The sequence below is a fragment of the Lepeophtheirus salmonis genome, chromosome 10 (genome assembly GCF_016086655.4).
Source record: "Lepeophtheirus salmonis chromosome 10, UVic_Lsal_1.4, whole genome shotgun sequence".
Taxonomy (NCBI): domain Eukaryota; kingdom Metazoa; phylum Arthropoda; class Copepoda; order Siphonostomatoida; family Caligidae; genus Lepeophtheirus; species Lepeophtheirus salmonis.
In genome coordinates this window covers 19,747,123-19,771,133 of record NC_052140.2, presented here as the reverse complement: position 1 = coordinate 19,771,133, position 24,011 = coordinate 19,747,123, and the positions used below count along the sequence as shown (strand labels likewise).

The following is a 24,011-nucleotide window of genomic DNA, read 5'->3' as shown; positions in this document are numbered from 1 at the left end:
CAAATAGTCAAATGTATATCTAGACCTAAATAAGAACCCTGTGATGGGCTTGATATAGAAATTAAATAGTTTCATAAAAACTGTAATTTATGGATTTCAGAGTCCTGAGTTTTGTTTATGAGTGTATGTTTGACTATTTAAAGCCAATAAATGCTTTATTTCCATAACAATATGAAAAATGTCCTTTTGAACTTGTGTTCTTTCATTGTTGTCATTTCTTAGTTCTACAACGCTATTTTTAGCGGCCACGTTCGAGTCTTCATTTACAGGCTTCTAGTATGATATGGTTCGTAGGTAGAAGTGAACGCCACGTACACCTATTAAATAATGAATGAAAAGAAGACAAAAGGCACACAAACTCCTGTTGTCCTTTTCTAATTTTTAAAGGTATTTTATAATTACAAACAATGCAATACTAGTTATACCTGAAGGACTCAAGAGAAAGGCTAAAAAGACAAAAAATCAACAACAACGACATAAATATAAAGTGATGAAATAAGTTTCTTATTTACTTATCTTACTATGTTTCTTACAACAATTTACACCAAAACTAGGCAATAATGCAGTATTCAGAGCGAGAAGTTAACACCATGACGACTCATTAAATAATGAAGAAAAAAGGAGCAAAAGCGCGCGCAACAACCATTTTTCATTTACTAACTTTTAAAAGTAGATTTTTCATTACAACGCATCTGATAAGTAGAGATGGTTTTTTTGTAAGAATGCAAGGAAAGGGCGGGAACAAGACATATGGTTCCCCTGAATTTAAAATATTTGTTAATATCAACTGCTTGTTTTATGAGTTGGGGGGGGAGGAAATGAATTGCTGCTTTAAAGAGGAGAACCTTCTTCATTTAAAGTATCCTACGTGCCGAGAAAATATTATAATTATATTCTAATTTATTTATATTTATTCCATTATTCATTTTTAAATCAATTTACACCAAAGATAGGCGAGAATTCTTCTTTCGGGCATAGATGTTATCAGACAGACAAATTATTACAAAAATGAACAAAAAAGAAAAAAGGTCAGACGCATCAATCCCCGTTTTTCCTTTGCTATTCCCTATACTTAGTTTTTCCTTTACACACATCCCCTACCTAGTTATAAGATATTAATCATTCACAAAAAATGAAGCTTTGATAGATACATTTTGTTTTATTAATTTACAATACATAGATTTAAAAAAATTATAAAATATCATAGATCAACTTGCCTTATCATATACATTATCAAAGAGCCATTGAAGTTTCTCCAATGGACCTGCGGATTCACTAACAGATGTGGCAATGGTAAATTCCTCAAAACTTAGTCGATTATCCTTATCTGAGTCAAAGAGATGAAACACATTCTCAGTAAATTTCCCAATTTCGTCTCTTGAAAGAACTTTGGCCGATATTCTATAAATAGTAGAAAATATCAAAGGTTAAAACTTCTTTTCATTAATAATGACACATATATAATTTATTCATCAATGACTTATTTCTTCAATATAGCTATATATATTTTATACAAGTCAGGGATAAAAATGTGCTTTATAAAATAAAGGATCCTTTCTTGTAGATTATTTATAGACGGTTCTAAGGAAAGAAATTTATAGGTGGTGGTGTGTTCAAAAAGTATGATGACTTTTCAAATTTTGTGGCAAGGGACCTTTGGTATCATCCATTTTTTTATTTTTTTTATGTTAGTACACTTGCCACAAACATATATTTACTGTTTCAGCTAAATAATATGATTAGTTTGTATGCAAGAGGCGGTTAAATATATTTGCGTGTTGTTGCGTGACTTGAAATGTTGACAGATGCAAACGGTGAAACTATTCTGAGTAAAAACAAATTTTTACAAGTGAAAAAAACTCTTTCAAGATGGCCGGGTATGTGCCAATGATGAGCCTTGCTCTATATGCCCAAGTACGTCAACAATAGATTCAAATGTTGAAGCAGGCAAGAAAATTTTGTTTGAAAACCGTAGAATCACTATCAGAGACGTTGCTGAGGATATTGACATATCGGTTGGCTCGTGCCATCAATTTTTTTGAATGTTTGTGGTTTGTGGTTTTGGACAAAAACAACACAACAATAATTCTTCAGCCACCGGATTGGGCCACATGAGACTTTTTCTTGTCTCCAAAGCTGGAAAGATCAATGAAAGGACGGAGATTTGCAACTAATGAGGAGATAAAGACTGCATCGCTGGAAAAGCTCAAGGCTATACGGAAAAGTGTTTCAAGGATTTGAAAAAGCCTTGGCACTTGAAGGGAATATTGATGAATAAATAAATATTTTTGCCTAAAAATACAAAGTCACCTTACTTTTTGAACACACCTCGTATACGTAGGAGAAGAAGAAAAAGGGACAATAATAATCAAATAATATTAAAGAAGGATTATTCAATGATCTCTATCTGGAGGAGTACAAGCTCCAATCACATAATCTGTTGTGGTGAAAAATATCATTTCTGTTGATAAATTCCTATTGGCAACTACTAGGTATTAACTTTTGTAAACTTATAAATCTATAATATTGGTCGTAATTGGAAATTTATATCAACATCACGTAGTATTTGAAGCAACTCTTCCATTTGAGGATAATATTTGAAATCCCAAAAAAATGATGGATCGACTGAATCTCATCAATTCAAAATCAAAGAAGAACAAGGCTTACTTAAAAATTCATATGTTAATCCTTTTGATGGTATTTTAGTTTTTTCTTGTTCTCCTAGCTATACAATTAATCAGATCGAGATACTAGAGTAAAGTTCGAACCGACACACACAAAAAAAGAGGGCAGAACATCACGATAAAAATAAGAAAAGTAAACAAAAAATTTGTACCCAAACAAAACAATAAAAAATTATAAAACTAACCTTTGAAACTCTCTTACAGTGACAAATCCCTCCGGAAACTGTTGATAAAACTCCTTTCTCCGAGACTTTATTTCATCATCACTGAGTCCAGTCAAATTTTGAAGTCGAATACGTGATTTGGAAGAGAGGGGGACTGCCCCTTGAATATCCTCTTCCTTCATCATTATTTTACGTTTCAATTGTTGAATCCAGTTTGTGAAGCGAGCGAGGAGTCCAATTGAATCTTCAGAACTTTCAAGTTCGCTTAGCTGAAAGGAAATAGCTGCATTAATAAATGCTATTCGTAGGTGCAGTATAAGTAAATCAATTTATATTTGCTTTCACGTAGAAGTGATTGATTACATGTCATGATTAAACTATCATGTTCAATAATAATTTAAAAAAAAAATAGATTTTTATAATTGATTGTGAATAATGCAATACAAATGACCCTATTCCAAAGAATGGCTTGTGAGTGAGTAACAAAATCGAAAATTATAGCTCTAAAGTAGGGATAACCAACCCGTAGCCCACGAGCTACATTGTTGTTTGGTAGTTTGGACATTTTTTTAAGCATAAAAATAATATGTTTTTTTTTCTTATATTATATGCCAAATTTTGGATTATATGCCTGATTTAGTTTGCAAATTCTTCCTTCGTTTAGGCTGTTAACCCCCCAGAAGATGTAGTCACAACCTCAAAAATAATTATTTTTAAAACGTTTCACAAACAAAAGAAGTGTTCCGTTACAAAATGGCTGCTTAACCGTTTTTATGAATAAACAGAGACTGATAGTGTCCCTTGGTCATTCCATGTTAAATAATTCAAAAAAAAAAAAACCCGGCCCTCTCAGATTTAAATGATTTTTCGGTACATAAGCTCAAATTCATGAGTTGATCAAATTTCCCAAATTTCAGGTGACAATTAAAAATTGTCACCTGAAATATAAATACTCGTCTTTTTCCCTATTTGGACCAAAAGTTTCAGCGTCTCTTTAATGTCTTATCACGGGATTCTGCTGTTTTTTGTATATTTATTGATCCAAAATGGATATCCTCTTGAAATTTGGTACTTGAGTACTTTGAAGTCTAAGGATCCCAAAAATAAAGTCAAAAGTGTCTTATCACCTCAATTTTGATGATGAGGATTTTTTTTTTTTTTTTGAAATACACTGCAAGTACTTGTTTAAGAATAAAAAAATTACATAACTTTAATGAAAATGAAAATTTGGCAACATATTTTAAATACATATGTAATAGTATCCCTGTGCTGCAAATCAGGTTGGCTATTTTATCATAGCTCCCAAAGTGGAATCTCAAATTTAGATTACTTTTCTACATAAATTTGTTCAATTTTATGGTCTAAATAGATATACAAAAGATAATTAAGCTACGATAATTCATAATACTGTATAGAAATTGACAGATTGAAAAGAAAAAAATGATACGTAACGATGAAAATACAGTGTAGAATAAAAAAAGAAAACGATAATCAAGGCTGACAATTATAAGAATATTTTAATGGAGAGAAAGAGGAATGCTTTTGACGTTTCATTAGATTAGCTACAATCAGCTGTTACAAGGGAGGAAGGAGAAAAAGATATAAACAAGGATATTTGCTAGAATTATTCTATGTTCGATCCCCAATTCTACTCTGAGTCCAAAAAGGACTTACAATTATAAATTCGCCACAAATCTTCAGGGTTACGCTCCATCTTTTATGAGGACACACACATGTTCAATCAGGTGTTGAATATATTTAAAGATGATGTTCACTTCTCAGGAGTGAATAAATAATGACAAGTGCTAAGGATCATAAATATATATACTAATTATAGTCACTTTTAAAGTTACGAAATACCTAATGTGTAAAGTAATTTCTAGTGAACAAAGAGTCACTCTGAGGAATAGTTGCAGATTTATAAATATAAGTCTTTCTTGGTCTCGTGATAGAATTGACGATCAACATGGGAGGAGTTCCTCCTTATGTCATTTCTAGACACAGAGTGGTCTATGTGCTTATTTTCTTTATATCATAGCATCTCACAGCTAATTTAATGAAACGTCATGGTCTTGCATCAAACATTATGCACGTTATTTTTTTTTTTTTATCGAGACTTTGAATTGTCGTCCTGTCACTCTTGTTGGTGCTGTTATCCCATATACACTATGACTGTTGGGAACCCAACAGCCATAACCTCTAGGAGGCCAAAGATAAGAGGGAAATGAAAAAAAAAAAAAAAAGGATAGAAGAACTGAATACTTTTGTCTTCGTTTTTGTTTTTCAGGCTTAATTTTGAGAAAAATCATTCTAGCTTGTTTTTGGGTAGACGGGCCACATGTATCATATTATTGTTTAATCCCAAAGTATGTAACATCACATGGGTTTGATTTGTGGGATTATGTGTATATTGATACACATAATAGGAAGGAATATAGGAACAAAAATTGTAAAGAGCTTTTCTCTGTTTTGTTTACGAATAAATTATGATTAGATGTTCACGATTTCTTATTATAATGACGTATGTACATACATACAACCAAACCCATAATTTAGAATAATTTATTATTATGCCCATGACGAAAAACCTTTCTCAAACTGCAAAAAAGAAATGGATTTGTTCATTACCGTATTAAAACTAGTGATGGGTCGATTAAAAAAAAATCCCTTTGCCGATTCTTTAATATTTTAAATGATAGTTACAAATAACATTTTACTATAAATTTCTAAGAATTACAATTGATAAAATAAATCGTCTTCCTTTATTTAATGTAAATAATATTTACATTCAATAAAGGAAGGAGATTTTTCTGCCCGACCAGCATTATCCACGGCGAATTTCTCCAAGGCTAGTAATCCCACGGCAAACATCCAGAAACTAATTTTGCAAAAGCGAGCTTTCCTACATCCCTTTACAAAACTTATTCGCCTTAAACAAAGATTTCCAATACATGACTCGTGGGCAGCATTGCCGCCCGCTTAATGCTAATTCTCAACTCATTCTCCCTTCAAGTAGTAATTTTTTGAAAAATGATTGCCCTGGGCAAAAAAAAAAATCTTAAAGATTCATTTCTGTTTAATTTTTTGAAAAAATCAAAAAAAAAAAAAAAATCCTGTGGACGCGCCAAAAAAAGATTGGCAAATTGGCCTTTTTTAAAGAGTTTGGCTCCAAAATATTAAATATGGCCTGAATTTGAAAAAAAAAAATAATAATATATATTGAATAGTTTGGTTTTATGAATGCATTTTTCAAGAAGTTTAATTAATAGGCTCTGTGGCCCATTGAAATATTTCATGTAGCAATGCAGCCCATTATATTGAAAAGTCGGACATCCTTGTCTTAAACTAACAATATTCGCACCAGCTACATGTATTTAGAAATTTTTTGTATACGTTTAGTTTGTGCTCAATTTGTTTCTTCTCAGTTTTCAAGCATTTTTTATCCAAAATTATAAAAATAGTATGATTAAAGTAAAAAATTCATGTGATCGTTTTTTCTATCTTGACGGAAATGTTTAATTATTGTTTTGTTTTTTCATGTTAAAGAAAAATAATAAGTAGTTAAATATCAGTAATGAATAATAATTATTAAGAATCGTAATCGTAAATTAAACATTTTTTTACAATTTTTTAATAATTAAAGCATAAATATATAATGCTTTTCAAAAAACGAGGAAGACGTATTAACCACTAAAGTTTGCAATTTCTGGAGGACTCCAAGACCTACAAGGCTAATTAATTCTTCATACAGTTATATTCAATGCAACCTTTCATTAATATTAAATACCATTATAAACGTGAAAAATAAAAATGACCTTTTTGGGTTCTAGTGTCGTCGGAGTAGGCCCCTATGGAGAATATTAGTACATTTAAAAGTATCGATAGTTTTATTTTTTAATCTTAAGGATAGCCAAAAGTCTGAACAAAGGGGTGTATTTTTTTAGATGTAACAACAATTGCACTGACAAAATACGAGGACGTCTGCCGGATTATATTTTAGTAGAGGATTGGTTTTTGCCATTTAAAAAAAAATAAAATCTGTAAATTTAAAAATTGGAAAAAAATTTAAAAGAATTCAATTTCAAATACTACATTTTTTTGGTGAATAATTGTTGTTTTTTGAAATTATTTAACTAAAAACTTTATACCTAAAACTTAGCTATTAAAATTTCTTTCCAAAAAATTTAATTTTTTTGAACAAGTCTGAATTTTTGAAATGATTTTCTAAAAAATCAGATACTTGAAATTAAATTTTTGGATTGTTTTTAGAATAGCTAAGATTTTTGGATTTTTTTTTCCAAAAATTTTTTTAGCAGCTGTGAATTTTCAAAAATAAAATTTTTTTTGTTAACAACTGTGAATTTTTTAAATTTTTTTCTATAAAATGGATACTTGAAATTGAATTTTATAAGAATAGGTAAGACTTTTTCAATTTTTTTTTCAAACAATTTTTTTAACAGCTGTGAATTTTGAAATTTTTTCTACAAAAAATTATTTTTTGGTGAACAGTTGTGAATTTTTGAAATTTTTTCCAAAAAAATTATTTTTTGAGTTTTTATGAATAGTGTTTCTAAAATTTTTCAAAAAAAAATTCAATTATTTAATTTTCTAGTAAAAAGCCAAAATTCCTCAATTTAGGGGGCTACCGCCCCTCAAACCTACCTCCTGCAGACGTCCCTCAACTATTTATGTTGGCCTCCATCTCAGATGTTCTTAATCTGATGACAAAATTTCTTTCACAAGAATTGTCAGTTGTTATTGCTATACCAGTTGATATTAGGTAAAAAAATGTTGTAATATTTAATTATTCCATTAAATCTTTTCAAAATGCTGTATTATAGAAAAAAAATCCCACAAAGTTTGTCATAAAAAAACTTTTTCCATATGTATAATATTCCCAAAGTTATACTCAAGTTAGATTCTTCATTTCGTTGTTTTTTTTGCATATATCTTGTATACGACATAATATACCTATGTATGAATATATATATATATTTTGTGACTGGGTTGTTAAAATATGGTGGTTTGTATAATTATGCATGTTTGTATTTAGGCCTATACAACTAATGAAGCCACATTAATTATAGAAGGATATCCTTAAATATATTTTTATTATGTTCCTTGAATTCAGCAAATAAATTCCAGTTTTATTTTACACACAGAGTAGGAGAAAAAAATCCAGGGTGCTCATTTACTGATCAAGGGACAACACTTTAGGTAAGACTCATTTAAAATTAATTGATTTGTATAGGTATTAAAAAATATATAATATAAAGTTTTTGTGTGTATAATTATGCATGCCCATACCATTGAACCAAAGAAGCTGTAATTTTGCATTGGTGCCTCTTTTTAGAACCGGGTCAGGCTATGACGGGGGTGCAGATAGGGGGCATATGAGGGGGAGGGGATTATCCTGTACCCGAAAAACAAAAACAGTTGTTTTAGTTCAAGGAGACGAGATAGGGGGTTGAGTTATAAATTAAAAAAGTGATTTCCGTCTCAAAAACAACTATAAACGTCTTCCAAATTTAGTCAATGTCAAAAGATATCCGCAAAAAAAGGAATCGATGAAAATTGGGATTTGTTTCTTTCAGGTGCAAAAAAAAAAGAACTTTTTTTGAATTATTGGATTTGTTTGTATATCAATTTGACACATAAAAAATGATGTTTAACTCAAGTATCTGTCATTTTCCGAATAATTTTTCTTTTTTCTCTATTTTATTTCATCATACGTCAATTTTCAATTTTTTAGCCAAAAAATGATGATGCAGTTTGTACGTATAATTTGACAATTTATTATTATAGTTTGTATACTTTCCAATTTCTGGAACATTTTAATTAATAATTTTTGTAACATATGCAAAAATTAGTCAGTTATTGCGGTTTTTTTTTTCGAAAACATTATTCTCTGACTGTTTTGTTTTTACAAGTACAAAAAAAATATTGGTGTTTGTGTACCAAAAAATAATATTAAACACTTTTTTCCAAAAAGTAATGAAAAACGTGATTAGAATTGTTTTTGCAAATTTTGATTTGACAGTTTTTTGACAAAAATAAATGATGGAATTCTCATATGGAATTCTTTTTTCGTGTATATATGTGGGTATGCAATTTTAAGGTTATTTGCGTTTTTTTTTTTTTTTGTATCTAATAGTACTTTAGGTTACAAAAGCCAAAAATAAGCTTATTGGTTGGGGTCATGTAAAAGGTTTATTAAATAGTATTTTTGTATCGAAGTCAACCTTCGGGAGACCTTGTCTGTCCAACCGTATGGTTACCAGCATTTCTATTGTCTCCAGAGCTGTTGTTGTTGGTCCAAAACGCCTAGCAGTCTCCCCTACTCTTCAATAGAACATGCAAAAATATGTGCAACATTGCACACAAGTTGAACTATTTGCAATATATTAGACATTCATTGAAGAATATATTGGGAAAAATAGTTCTTACTTTTTTTGTATCGTTCAATAACACAATATTGAGGAATGAGTTGCATGGAAGGAAAGTTTTTCCAAACGAGTAATTGGCACGTTATTATGAAAATAATATACCGATTTCATGTTGTTGTAAGGAAGAGGAAATGAAAATTATAAAAGGCAATTTATTTTTATTTTTAGGGAAATATTTATAAGGACCGTGTTAATAATCCTATGGGAATTAAGTGCTACTCAATAAAAACATGACTAAGGGTTATCATTTACCTGGAAATTGTATTTAAGCCAGACCCCGGGGAAAAAATTGTTAAATAGAGGACTGTCATTAGTAAATAACAAATTTTGTTCAATTTGAGTATTTTCTTTTTACAATTTATGAATAAATAGAAAAGGATTATCCGGCGTTACTCGGACAAAGGAGTGAGCAGAAATCGTATGACTTGACTATACTTTATACTACATATACTAATCAAATTATATCCATGCGTATCCGGGGGGAGGGCCCCTCCCAAATTAAAGAATTTTAGATTCTAACTAGGAAATATTTTCTGAATAGCTATAGATTTTTGAAAATTTTCACCAAAATTTTATTTTTTTGAACAGCTATAATGTTTTGAAAATTTTTCTCGCAAAAAGTTAAATTTTGAAATTTTTTTCCAAAAAATTTTATATTTAAAATTTAATTTTGGAAATTTTTTTTAGAAAATTAAATTTTTTTAGAAGGAATGTGAATTTTAGAAATTTATTTCCAACAATTTAATTTTTCAATTTTTTTTCAGAAAAATATAATTTTTCAAATGTTTTTCCAAAAAAAATGTAATTATTGTATTTTTTATCAAAAAAAATCCGATAAAATCCCCATCCCAAAAAAAATAAAATTCTGACGATGCCCCTGATATAAATCCCGTTTAGTAAGTTAGATAATCCACAAAATCTCATCACAGAGCCCTGTTTTATTTCTAGGAGTAGATGTAATGTTAAGCCATTTAGGATTATGGCAAGTATTATAATATTTGGTTGGATATAATTATCTTTTAGACACTTAATTTTCCTCTCTTTTCTCAAATTTTCATTATTTTTACCAGTAGGTAATTGAATTTTGAAGTCTTTTGGCTACTAGAATTTGCTGAAAATCAATTTCATTTGAATGATTGATGCTTTTGCTATTAATGGGGTATGATGATCTTTGCTTACTTACATTAATTTGTAAACAAAGCGACAAAGAGTTGCCTTGTCATGCAGAAAAATAATGCAACTCCATTTATTGATAGTCTTATTTAATAAGTGTATCTTACTCACATAGAGGGCGCTGTGAAAATATTAATTAGCAAATATTATTTATTTAAGCAGCAAACTACAGATTGCCATGCCACCTTGGTGATAGAATATTATTTTAAGTTCGACATAACTTTATCAAGATTAGATACTCTCTAACTTAGGATGAATTTGATATATTGTAATGCTTTCTATAAAAAGATCCGTTCCAATTATTCTCGTCTTGCTCATTCTTCCATACTATTTTATACATTCAAACTTAAATTACAGTAATCATCTTACTTAGTCTGTGGAGAGCTCTAGAAAGGGCTTTGAGAGTGAATTTCTTTGCTATATATTATTAATAATTAAGACTTGTGAGCAATTGCTCAAAATATGGCTCCTTTTGACGTTGTTTTTTTGTCAAAATTGCTCAATTTTCTAAATTGGTATGTAATAAATAGAAAATTCAATACTATTTAGTTAGATTAGACAACATCTTATACGGATTCTTTGATGACATTTTTTGAGGTAAAATACAACTTCAAAAACCTTCCTTCAATGGGCTATATGATAGAATCAGGGATATGATTTACGTCATGATTTTATATAAGTCTTTAATTCCTTTTCCATCTATTTTTCACGCTGTACCTCAATTTGTTCAATAAACACTGTTCTTTCTATCTCTTCATTATTTCTTTCGGCGAAAAGTATGGGATCCTAACCCCTTACATTGTATCCTATCTGGTATATCCTATTATTGGTTTATGAACACCTCAATATGTGGGGAACCAGACTATGAAAACAGGAGAAAGGATAAATTAGGCCCAAAATAGACTTTGAATAATCCCCCTTTCATCTTGCAACAAAGGAAAAAAACTAAATTGCAAAAATCCTGATCTTCCATTAATCCAAAAGCTTAGAGGTATAATTAATCATTGCTGGTCATGATGACATGGCTCCGTCTAACAAGACTCCTGAAGATCTGAACAACCTCAAATTTGCTTTGAATACTAATTTAGCCATTGAACGGTGTTTTAGTATATTTAAAACTACCAATACTGATTGCAGGCAAAAACTAACGGACTTTCTAAAATCTTAATTTATCAAAATTAATCAATATATCATGAAAAATATAAAACAAAGCTAATTAATTGAAATTATCATTATAAAGTTCTATTTTTATTTACAAACAAATTACTCAATTTTGATATTTGGAGTCTTCATTTTTACAAATATATCATGTTTTTTGTTCATGTTGAACAAAAAAACGCTGGAAAATCCAAAGTCTACTGATCAGTAAACAATAATTGCATAAACTATACTATTTCTATAATATCTGCTATAATACACTGAAGACTAATTATTCAACACTTAAAATATTTAACTTTTCATTCATCAAAACTCTCTTTTTTTAATCTAATTTTTCATTCATCAAAAATCTTATTTAATTTAATCTCTCATTCATAAAAACTATTAATTAATATAATTTTCTTACTTTGTTATCGATATTTCTATTACTAAGACTGAACAGTCCCGTCCACTTCAATCTCGGACCGGTACGGTTCAATCCTAAATATCAATTCTAAACGTTTTTAAGTTTGGTCCTTGATGACTTCAATCAACTTTTTTTTATTTTTTTAAATCAGTTCTAGTACTGAGAGTCCGAAGGACTGATAAGACCGGTCCTAAAACTGACCTGTCTAGACCGAATAAATAAGGACTGTCGAAAGACTAGTTGCAACTGTCTATGGCCATGGGGACAAATGCAACATTTGACAAGTCGAACTCAAGAGCCATTTATGAAAAAACTACTAAGTCATATAATTTCTAATTTGATTTAAATAAAAGTGTTCGTGTAAGGTCTGGAAATTCTGGAACAGTCTGAGACCGTTCTATTTTTTGTTGGACCAAACTAATTAGTTGCTACAAAAAGCTTGATTATTAGAAAAATTGGTTTGGATCTGTCAAAAAGAAAAAAATTGGTCTAGCTCGATCTCAAAATATCGGTAGAGACCGATTTTACAGATAAATTGTTTATTACATGACATTTTCAAGTAAAATGACGTTATACTAAGTTTAAATAGAGATAGATCGAATGAAATTAAATTTTGTAGTCTCGTGGATTACAGAATTCTGAATTCGAGCATCTCTTAAGATAGATATTCAAGTTAAAGGTATCTACTTTCGATTCCGTCTGTTTTCTTTTGGTTATAACTCTTGAAAAACATACAAGTTCACTTCTTCTTGTCTTAATTAATTAAGAAAGATCTTAGGCCTCAGCAATGGTCAAATTAAAAGGTTATAATTTCATATTGTAGTAGTTCATAATTAAGATATCTTTATTTCATATCCAGAGTCTTTTATCTGAATCATTGAATATATATTCATTGTTGTATATGGATATACCTTTTCCCAGTTCCCAGCCATGAAAGGAGTCGACTTCATTCTCTTATGAGGGTTAGTATGGATTGGTTTTCTTATTTGGTCCAAAGGGGTTGACTAAAAAAAATCGGTCCATAAATTGTGACAAAAAATCCCCAAAATATGGAAATACGGTCTTGACCGAAAAATTATTCCAAATCGGTCTATAAAAATCACTTAAGACCGAACCAAAAAAAACCAAACTGTGTTGGACCAAGTCTCAACACTAGTAACTATGTTGTGTTCATCTTTGGGGTGTCTAAGTAAACCCACCTCTGGATTGTTGCCACGGTCTCCCCCTAGTGGATATATTACTACTTATGTGAAGAAATTCCCCTCTTTTCGTTGCAAATCCCATTAGAAAATTATCTCTAGACTTCTTTTTATAATCCTATAATAACTAAAAAACATGCACTTGAAGGTAAATCAATAGTGAAGTCGATCCCTATATGCTGTCTGTCAACATAAGAACAAGCAATTATTATTTTGATCAAGATTGAGTGTGATTACATTTGCATTCTTCAAGGGGTTATCTTCAATTTCGATTAACAAGCTATTGTTCGAAACCCATTGGAGGTGCTGCCAATTGCACTTTAAGTCAATCAAATTTTTGGAAAAAATGAAAAAATTCCCAGTTGTATAAAAAATCCATAGCTATTCACAAAAATTAAAACCTGTTCAATAACAATTAAAGTTTTTCGAAAAAAATTCAAAAAATCCCCAGCTATTTAAAAAACTTATTAAAAATCCGTAGCAGTTCATCTACTATTTTTATTTTTTAAAGAAAACCAAATTCCTAGTTGCTCTCAAAAATTAAAATTTTCTGAAAAAATTTCAAAAATTAATTTTATAATTTCATAATTTTTGAAAAAATAAATTCAAATATCAAATTTTTTGGGGAAAAAATTTCAAAATAAAAATAAAATTGCTTAATTTGTTGGGGGTTACAGCCCCCTCCAGCCCACCTCCTGCAAACGCCCCTTACTACACATAGCAAATCAGGATATCATCTTTTTCTTTATTTTTATTGTAGATCATTTTTATGTTGACGCATCCAACCATCTTTTTTCATGCGTGAAGCACATTATTATTTTATTGCATTGACCAAAAGAACAGGTCTTTCAAATGATCTATTAAAAATTGGTGTCCCCAAACCTTAAAAAAATTAATTTTATGAACCTACTTACATACAAATGTTGAACACAAAGATGTGAAGTTCATCCTTTGTCTATTCACATCACATCTTATATACCCACTATGAAAACCCAATCAACCAAATATTGCATAATATGGCACTACACATTAATCAAAATATCGTTGCAAATAGAATTAGGAAATATATGTACAGTAGAGATAATAAGTATTTAATCCCTTTACCAATTGTGTAACAGATTCATTTATTTTAACAGTGAGATTTATTATTAATTGGTTCATTTTAAAAACGTAGAGGGCACCACTAAAAAAATTCATAAGGGGGTTAAGTAGATATACATTATGTTTTTTTTTTTTTTTTCAAACTACTTATTCAGCAATTTTTTTTGTTATTTAAGCCAATGCTTATAATTGATTTGAATACCATTAGCTTAGTAAATTTTCATCAAGTTTTGATAGATTTATCCCAGAAGATGAACATGGATCATAGAAGCGTTTTGAACCCTTTGCAGAGGCCTGGATACAAAAAGAAACCCGAATGAGAGAGGAATCGTGTTTCATCAAGACAACACCAGGGGGCACACATCTTTGATGAAGCTCCGTAAGTTCGGATGGAAAGTACTTATGAATACACCTTTTAGTACGGACCTGGGACCAAGTGACCACCACCTCTTCCTGTCTATTAACAATGGACTTGGGTGTACAAATATGCTGCAATAGAGTCCAAGTTTTTTACAAATATGACAAGGGCTTCTACGAGAAGGTAATTATAAAGTTGGTTTCTTTTGAACATTAAGTTATCGAACAACAGAACGGGGCTTATAAAGCATTGAAATAAAGCGAAAAATACGAAATTACTTTTTCCCAACCTAATACTAACAGAACAAATATGAACAAAAAATAACCATACAGACATCAATTTTCATACTTTATTCTTCGATGTCAGGTCGAAAAAAATTATCACCATAATTATATTAAAATGATTGTCCCCGATATCTTTCAAATTTAAACTAAAAAAACCAAACAAACATATACTCTAATGTATGATCTGTAGGGCCAAAGTTTCGGAACCTTCAAATAATAGACATATCCGGTCCAATGTGGGGCTCTAAAAGTGTATAAAGGACCAATTACAATTGCTGCCATTCCTTGATATTAGCAAATAAGTATGTACAACAGAATCAAAAGCTGTTGTATATATTAGCCATTTAGTTGAATGATAGACAACTGGAGTAGTCTATTATATTAGCTGCTCCAAGACCAACTTTAGAGCCCAATATGTTGGTCAAACAGGAAGAAGATTTAAGGAGAGAGTGAGAGAACGTGTGGATTACACTAGGAGAGGAGAAGAAGCTACTGAACCACACTTTTCGATACCACAAGATGCATTATATGAAAGGAAAAATCATTGAAAAAGTGACCCCAAACACATAAGTGATGTAGTTGGCTAGAAAAGAGGAGGGGGGGATTTTCTTATTTTTTGTACAATTATAACGTTTTCCCATGATTTTTTACGTGCCATGGTGATACAGTTGAGTTATCTGAGTTATAAATAGCTAAGGGCTTGTTATGGATGTGGAAAAGTTGTTTTAGGTACTAAATAAAAAAAGGAAACTTTACAATGCCAAGACCACCCTACAATAATACGTTTTTAGCTGATACCCCCTTTATAAAAAAACATGTTTACTATGTATGTGGAAGATTAAAAGCAATCCTCAATTCTCCATCTTCCTGCACCCGCCTCCCCCTCTAGCCTCCCCTCACGGCCCACTTAGAAAGCCACTGCCTTAAGCAATTTTAGGTTTTGCGTCCTCTGCTGGAACTTGGTGTACTACGCACTCTGTCTATAAGGTAGCTGTTGTCCTGGTTGTATCTAATATCATTTCCTTGGATTTTTTTTTCTTGCAACGCCACATATTTTAACTGCTTGTTACCAAGCTGAGCCTATATAGAAGAGAAAGGAGACCAAAGACTTTTTTGTCTACTCTGCTTAATTGGTAGATTGTGTACTTTTTTTCTCATTTATTCTAATCTGTTACGATTGAAAAGGCTCCTAAGAAAGAGTGAAATAAATTTTACAATTAGGAGAATTGTTGGTTGTCTTACTCGAAAAATAATCTTCAACTAATATAGGATCTCTGAATAAGTAACTGAGGACATTCTGAAAAAGTGTGTCTAATGGTAGTAGCTATCTTTATAATTTAAAATTATCTACATCTCTTAAAAATACAGTTAAAGATGTCGTGCATGTAGATATATAAATATATATTATATACTTCATTTTTCATGAGTCGTCATTAATAAATAAATATGTTCGTATGTAATTCATACAATAGACTCTTGGCAACACTTCGGCAATCAGACACACTTCATCATTTACATATTAAATGCATAGATCACACAGTGGATATGGTTGTAATTTGTATACATATATGTATATCTATAAAATCTGATTATATTTAAAAGGGGGTAAAAACGACTCTATGGAGTGTTGAGACTCAGTTCTTGTCAATTTGGGCTCTACGGTTAATCTTAGGTGATTTGTTTCTAGATCGATATTTTAGTTGAGATCATGGATCGAAATTTAATCATTTTTGATTCTTGGATCAATTATTTAGTGTCCGGAACTTTCACCTTTTTTATTATTTTACCTCACGACATTTTGCCCTTAAACCATTTCACCATAGGACATTTCGCCTTACATCTTGCCTCAAGAATATTTCTCATATATATGTAGTGTTCAGCTACACGAGCTGATCTCCTTTGAGAAATTGTACCTCTTAGTTTTTTATTTGGATACTGAAATAAGGAAGTGCTAGACTTCAATTACTGCGTTTAATTCCGTAAACACTAAACATGTTTAAATATAAGATATATACGTCGTTATTTTTAATTTTTATTGAAAACTATAAACCGCAGTTATTGGACGTTTTATTGTTATTATTTTTTGGAATAATGAGGGTATCATGCCCCTAAATTTCAAGCCATACTATGGAAATCTATCTATATAATCATTTCGAATCAGAGACAAAATATTTAATATAATTTATAATAGAATTATCGACCTATATAATAACTGCTCATCATTTCTACAGTTTCCGTTATCCAAAATCATTTGACGTTATGTATAATTGTTACAAATGAGGTAAGAGCAGGGATGATCCAGGATATGTCAGAAGATGGGGGAGCTAGAATTATGACTTGTATGATTATGATTATAAACTTGTAGTGTCTCACCGAATCCTCTTAATCGTTAGCGTCACTACATCCAATCACCTCTTTATCTGATACATTCTAGATCATAACAAAGTGTAAAGCACTGTCTCTTCCTTAAAACAACCATTCAATGTTTGTTAAAGTAAATAACATTACATATTTGGATTTAAAAATTCAAAGGGAACATCAATTTCAAACGAAAATAAACCATAACGACCTAAAAATGTCATTTATTTATATATTAAGGAGAAATATCCTTGAGACAAAATGGCTATAATGCAAAATAGTTAATGACGAAAGTACCTAACGCCAATTATTTCAAGTATAATTCTATGGACACATTTTCTCCCATTTGATGTTTGATTTTTACACAATATGAAAGACTTTAACAAAATTATTATTGTTATTTATGTAAGCCATAGAACATAAAAATAAACAGTATGATTTTAAATTGCAGTAGACTTGGCCATTAAAACCTTTTATTATTTAATTTTAGTATAATTTCGATTCAGAGCTCATATTCTGAAATGAAATAAATAAAGAGATAAAAATTTAAGGTAATAACAATTAATAAAAATATAACGTTACAGCATTCAAAAGTAAATGTATTTATTTAGTTATCCTGAATACAGTTCCTAGAAAATGTGTCTAATCTTACAAAAATAAAGGATTATATTTTGGGCATATAACTTTCAATTTCTTTATTTTAGGTATAGCCAAGGTTGATACAAATACAAGGTTATATTATAACGCGTGTACGACTGATGTTTGACTTACACCATGCTTTCAATATTGACGTCATAGTGTATGAGGGGTTGCGTGTTTTGTCAAGATCTGTTTTTCCTGCCCAGCAGTCTATACGATACATTAAATTGAAAATTCTAGCAGTAGTGGCGTCATAAACAATGAGTGGTTGAGTATTTTGTCAAAATCTGCCTGTCTTGTCCAGCAGTTGGTACAGTACATCAGATTGAAAATTACATCTGGTCTAACCTTGTATTACTATTAACCTTGAAGTATAGCTAAAACAAAAAGATAAACCTTATAATACAACTTCAAGAGATGTTCCTTGAAAAAAAAAAAATCAGATCTGATTGATTTTTCTAGTTTAACTTTTAAGATTTTAAAAGAATATTTAAAAAAATGTGTACTTGAAGATTGCGTGAAAAATGTTTCCTAATTAAATATATTTAAGTCGATTATTTAATTAATTTTGATAAGTAATCAATATTTTAGAGGCAGGAAGAGAAATCCCCATTTAAATATTTTCTTTGTTAAATATATTTAATTAGTATTTATTAATTAGATTTAAGTAATTATATCAAACAATTTTTATTTATTAACTGAACTTTTTCTGCCTCTAAAATATTCCTTAATTCTTACAATTGACTTAATTATATTTAATTTTCAAAGATTTTGACGCAATCTTAATTGTAAAAAAAAATCTAGAAAGTTTTAGTGCTCTATGACGTCAATCAGAATAATATATGTGGGTTTTAGCCTGTGGGCGTTCCAAGATGGGAATTTTGTTGCATAGTGTAATAACTCCATAATTTGAAACAACTGTCTCACTAAAAATTGTGAGTTTTTTTTTGGTAAGATAGGTTGTGAGGTTGATCTAGTCGGCTCCGAGGCGTCCAACGTTAGCCAATGAAACGATTACTTTTTTCATAATGATTTTCAGGACTAATACATATTTTATATATACATACTATATAAATGTTGTCACGATACAATTATTTCCGTATCCAGTCCGGTAAAAAAATTAATATCCGTATTTTAATACTTTTTTTGACTAAAGATACAAAACAATATAAACACTCAAACCCAAGCAATCCTCGTGTTGTAGTCGGGGTTTTGTTATGAGGGATATCTTTTTAATAATTTTGGGGATTACGTCATCAGCCGATCATAATCGTTATACCTTAATGAACCCCATGTACCGGTTCCAATACCAATTTAGTATAGTACAGTTTTAAACGCGTCTGTGGCCCGGTACCACTATAATATCAGTATACTGAACAAACACTGATGTAATGTAATATTAATTAATGTTTTTATTAATACCTACATTTCGTTTACAATTTATTTCACGAAATCATTTTATATAAGTATTAATAGGACATTATTGTAATTGAAATTATACATCTTGAAATTATCAATTAAATTAAAAGGTAAAATAATCTTTATAAATAACAGCAATTAATTATCCCATTATGGTTAATTTGATTATAATCAAAATGGTATTTGTTGTATGATAACGAAGATAGACAATCATGTTTAACATTGATTGTAGCAATAATTTATATCAGTTTACAATCAATGACGGTTTATATTCTCTAATCTATTGATGAAGAGTTATTTTTTAAAAGGAAAATGCCTGTTAATTCATGCAGAATGCAACAATTAGCTTTATTTGATTTAATTTAATTATAGTACGGCTCTTTTGTTAATTTTCTGCTGAAAATCTTTTTATTAGCTTCCCCCATCTTAATCATCAATGCAGCCTCTGCTGCCCCCGATAATGGCATCCAAGCGTTTCCTTAAATCCCTGCCAACTAAATAAAGTTGATGTTGCACAGGAAGACATCAATAGTGAGGATGAAACCGATTTAAATCTCAACAGTGTAGACTGTTTGTATGTTGATGAAGATCCTTTTGCTGAAAATAACCAACGGATTGTTGTTGGACAAGAGCAAAAAAGAACTCTAGCGCACTGGAACTGTCCTCACACAAAAGTGCAAAAGAATTCCCAATAGATAGAAATGTAATGTTTGATAAGTAAAAAGGCAGCTGGGGGTTGAATAGACCAATATCCAAGGAAAAATGGAAAATACAAGGTGAGTAAAAAACTAAGAAGGATTGTAATAAATTCAAGTTTAGATCTATTGCAAACATCATTGAAGAAGAGAGAGCGGATATATTTCACGAATTCTGGGGAATGTGTGACAATGAAAAATTGCACTTCTATGGCAAAACCACTTCACAGGAGTCAACAAAGAGCCCCACCTCTGGAAATAGCAGTATAAGCTAAGGGTTTCCTCTGGACACACATAATGTAAGAGTTTGTAGAGTTTTCTACAGAAGCAAACTATTAAGGATAATCCGAATGAAACCACAGGATTTCAAAGATTTTGCTAGTGTTGCAAAGCATGAAAAGTATGACAGGATGCCATTCACCGAAGTGAAGAACTTATTGTTTAAGCTAGATGCACCAAAAATGCTAAGCTACAAGACAGCATTCTCGGAAGATTGGATCGCCAAAAAAATCCTTGAAAGGAAATTAACTCGTCACCAAATACAAAATAGTCTACATTTTAAAGTAGCTGAACCTGCCATAGCAAAACCAAGTCAAGGTCTTAGTCCAGCAAAGAAAGCAGACATCCGTTCAAGTTTGAAATTCATGCCTACTGGAGATAAAGAGTTTATGTCAAACCTTGTCAGACATTAACTAAGGAGATTGACTTTTGAGACAAACATTATGTTGAATTTGTAATATTAAAACCAACCATCTTGGAACATTGTTCAATTTTTTTAAGTTAGTTGCTGCACACCTATATTATATTGTAACATTTTGGCAACAACTGTTTTACAAAAATGTGCTGTAGCCGATTATATTGTAGTTTCAATTAAGATAAATAGGAATTAAATAACTTTGTCATTAAGATGTAAAAATACAGAAAACCAATTAAAGGAACATTAAAAAAAAATACAGATGTATTCTTAAATATATATGAGAACAGCTTCTGGAATAGTAGTAGAAAGTATAGTAGCATGGAGTTTGTTTAAACCTATTTTTAAGTGCTTGGCATCAGGATACGTTGCATAAAATATAGTTAATGTTAAAATTTTTAATTTTTAAAAGAAAAAAAAATGTCAGATAGACCCTTGTAAGCCTTATTTTTCATCAATTTAGTTAACACAAAGGTCTATCTGCAAAAGTGGGCTTCTAGCAACTCGTAATACACAATAGATGCCCCAAATAGTTTCCCTTTCCCTACCCAGTGTTTAGTATGGGATATATCAAAATTGATTGGAATTGGTTTTTAGGGTATTCATGTTATGACTTTTGTATTTTCGATTGCAATTTTCTCAAAACTATTCAAAGTGCAAATGAAGGTCCTGTTAATTCTCAGTTGACGAAGTATCATAACCAATAGGTTTGCCATAAGTCTCAAGACGTCAGATTGGTTCATTGCTCTTATAATATGAGAAAAAAATGGCTTTAATGTAGGAACGAACGATCATAGAAAATAATCTCACGATAATATATACATGTAGATCATAAATGACTCCTCTTCCTGTAGGTATGAACAAAACAGAAGTGAGATATATGGACTCAATGAACTTTTAAACTACATTCTATTTCTTATTTTATTGTATAAAATAATAATTAATATTATATATTTATTATATATTTTCCTCATCTTTTATCAACTTTTAAGTATTTTATGGGTTTTTAAATGAGTGGAGAAAACATTCGTATTTATTTATTGGGATTTTAAACAAATTAAGAATTCGATGCAGTAAGTCGATTTGTTATTTAAAAAAAAAAAAAAACAATGTGGAAAAAGCTGGTCTAAAAAAGCTTCAAAACTAACTTTTTTGAGTTTTTGAATATTTTTTACTTTAAATATACATAAAACCCATTATTTTATATGTAAACTTGAATCAGTTATAAGCTAATTATACAAATTACTGGAATGAGTTCAAATACCAAATAATTTTAGCTACAGTTCAAAAATTTATTCGATTTGAGATATTTAATTTGGCTCACTTTCAACAATAAAATCATTTAATTATTCATTATTTTATGATGATCAATTTCAGCTACTTTAAATGCAATATATGCATTGGGTTAATAAGAATATTCGGCCAAGAGTACAAATGTCATACAAAATCAATTTCTATCTTGTTTTTGTGTTGACAGGACACAAACATTAATATACCATTTCTTTGTGTGTAGTTGAGATATCATTAGTCATGAAAATCGCGCGTGTTTTTTGGGAATTCAAAACAATGAAGCCGAAAATTAACATGGTAACTCTGACAATTTGAAGAATATTTTGAAGGAGTTCAGCTTATCTGTCATGACGTTTCATTAGATCAGCTTTAATCACCTGTGACAATGGAAAGTAGGCAGAAGAAAATAAACAAGGTCATTGACAAGAAGATGCACCAGGGGGTACATGGATATTGATTGGAACACTTACTAATCTAATAATTATGAAGGTTGAGTGATTGAAAATAACCCATATTTTGATGTGTTAAAGCAGAATCAATTATTACAAAAAAAAAAACAACTTAGCATTCTAGCTTACATACGAGTCGAAAAAATGACGCTTGAAAGTGATCGACGAATTTCTATTCGCATACTCCTTAATGATGTGCGTCTCCAGCAAGTCTACAGGGGTTAGAAACAAAACGTGGACTGAATGACTGATTTTAGAAATATGTCAATAATTTTATTTTTTGATAAACAATTTTGAAATTTTTTCAACAAAAGAGAGGAAGTCTTGCAGTGTCTGGAATTTAAACATCAAGGCCTCAAAGCCACTGTCAACCAGCATTAGTATACCATGACGGAATACAATATCCGTAGTGAGTGACTTACGCCACCACCTGGAAATCATCATTGCCGCTATGGGTGGCTAAATTAATGATTAAGACAGCCCAGATGCACATCTATTATTAGTATTAATTTTGTTAAAATTCTATTGTTGATTAATATATTATATCTTGTTGAAGTTTAAAATTCAAAGGGTTCAGATTTTAATGTTATATCTGAAGTGTTGAAATAAATTATTATTGATTGACAATTTAAGTATATTTTCCCATTGAAAATTAACATATTCAATTTTTGTAAAAAAATAAGAATGATAAAATAAGATCCTTGTTATGAATCACTTACATTCCTCTTTCGCTTAGGATCCTCTATACTTTTATTTCGACTCTTAGAAACACTCTTACTGCACTTATTGTCAACTGACATGGTAACTTTTTAATTTATATAAATATATATATATGTGTTTTTTTTATTATTATTGCAAAACTGACTTCTTCCTGTTTACCTCCCTTCTACCTTTTTGTATGCTTTAAAATGAAAGCTTCAACGGAAAAGAAAAACTTCCCCTCGAAAAAAAGGAAATCAAAATGTTCTTACTCAAATGTACGCTCACCCGTCATTTGTCTATGAAGGAAAAGAAGGCCAAATGTAGTACATCAGTAGTGATGTAAATTTTGTTTATTTTTTAGTCGTAAAACTTTTTTGGAATTGGTACTCTGAGGAATGGATTTTTCTATTTTTCAGCTGTTGTCATCATTATTTAACTCCTAGGTCTACATCTGTTGTTGACGCGGTTGGGCGTCCAGAGCGAGGCTCATCATTGCTATCTTCCCGTCCATCTTGGAAGATTTGTACCAATTGTACTTTTTTTTAATAGTCAGAACAGTTTAATCGTTTGCCATTGTCAATATTTCAAGTGTTTTGGTGTACTTAATTTCATTTCAAATTCTTTGATCCATGTTTTCAATAGCAAAAACTCATCGAAAGTGCACAATATTTTCACCAGTTATGCCTCTCATAAACAAAGTAAATATATTATATAGCTGAAACAGTAAATACATGTTCGTGGCGAGTTTACTAATATATAAAAAAAAAAAACGTGTCTACCAAATGTACCTTA

General features: G+C 30.3%; 1 protein-coding gene across 1 annotated transcript in view; it reads right to left on the bottom strand.

Annotated features, from left to right (window-relative positions):
• Positions 1–23,416, bottom strand: part of LOC121125540 (hippocalcin-like protein 1) — a 45,191-nt gene extending 21,775 nt beyond the window's left edge. The window contains exons 1-3 of the mRNA XM_040720739.2: positions 23,237–23,416; positions 2,870–3,117; positions 1,218–1,401 (exon numbers count right to left, since the gene is read on the bottom strand). Coding sequence (XP_040576673.1) covers positions 1,218–1,401; positions 2,870–3,117; positions 23,237–23,317 — 513 coding nt within the window. The 5' untranslated portion in view covers positions 23,318–23,416. The remainder of the gene's footprint in view (positions 1–1,217; positions 1,402–2,869; positions 3,118–23,236) is intronic.
• Positions 23,417–24,011: the final 595 nt, after the last annotated feature.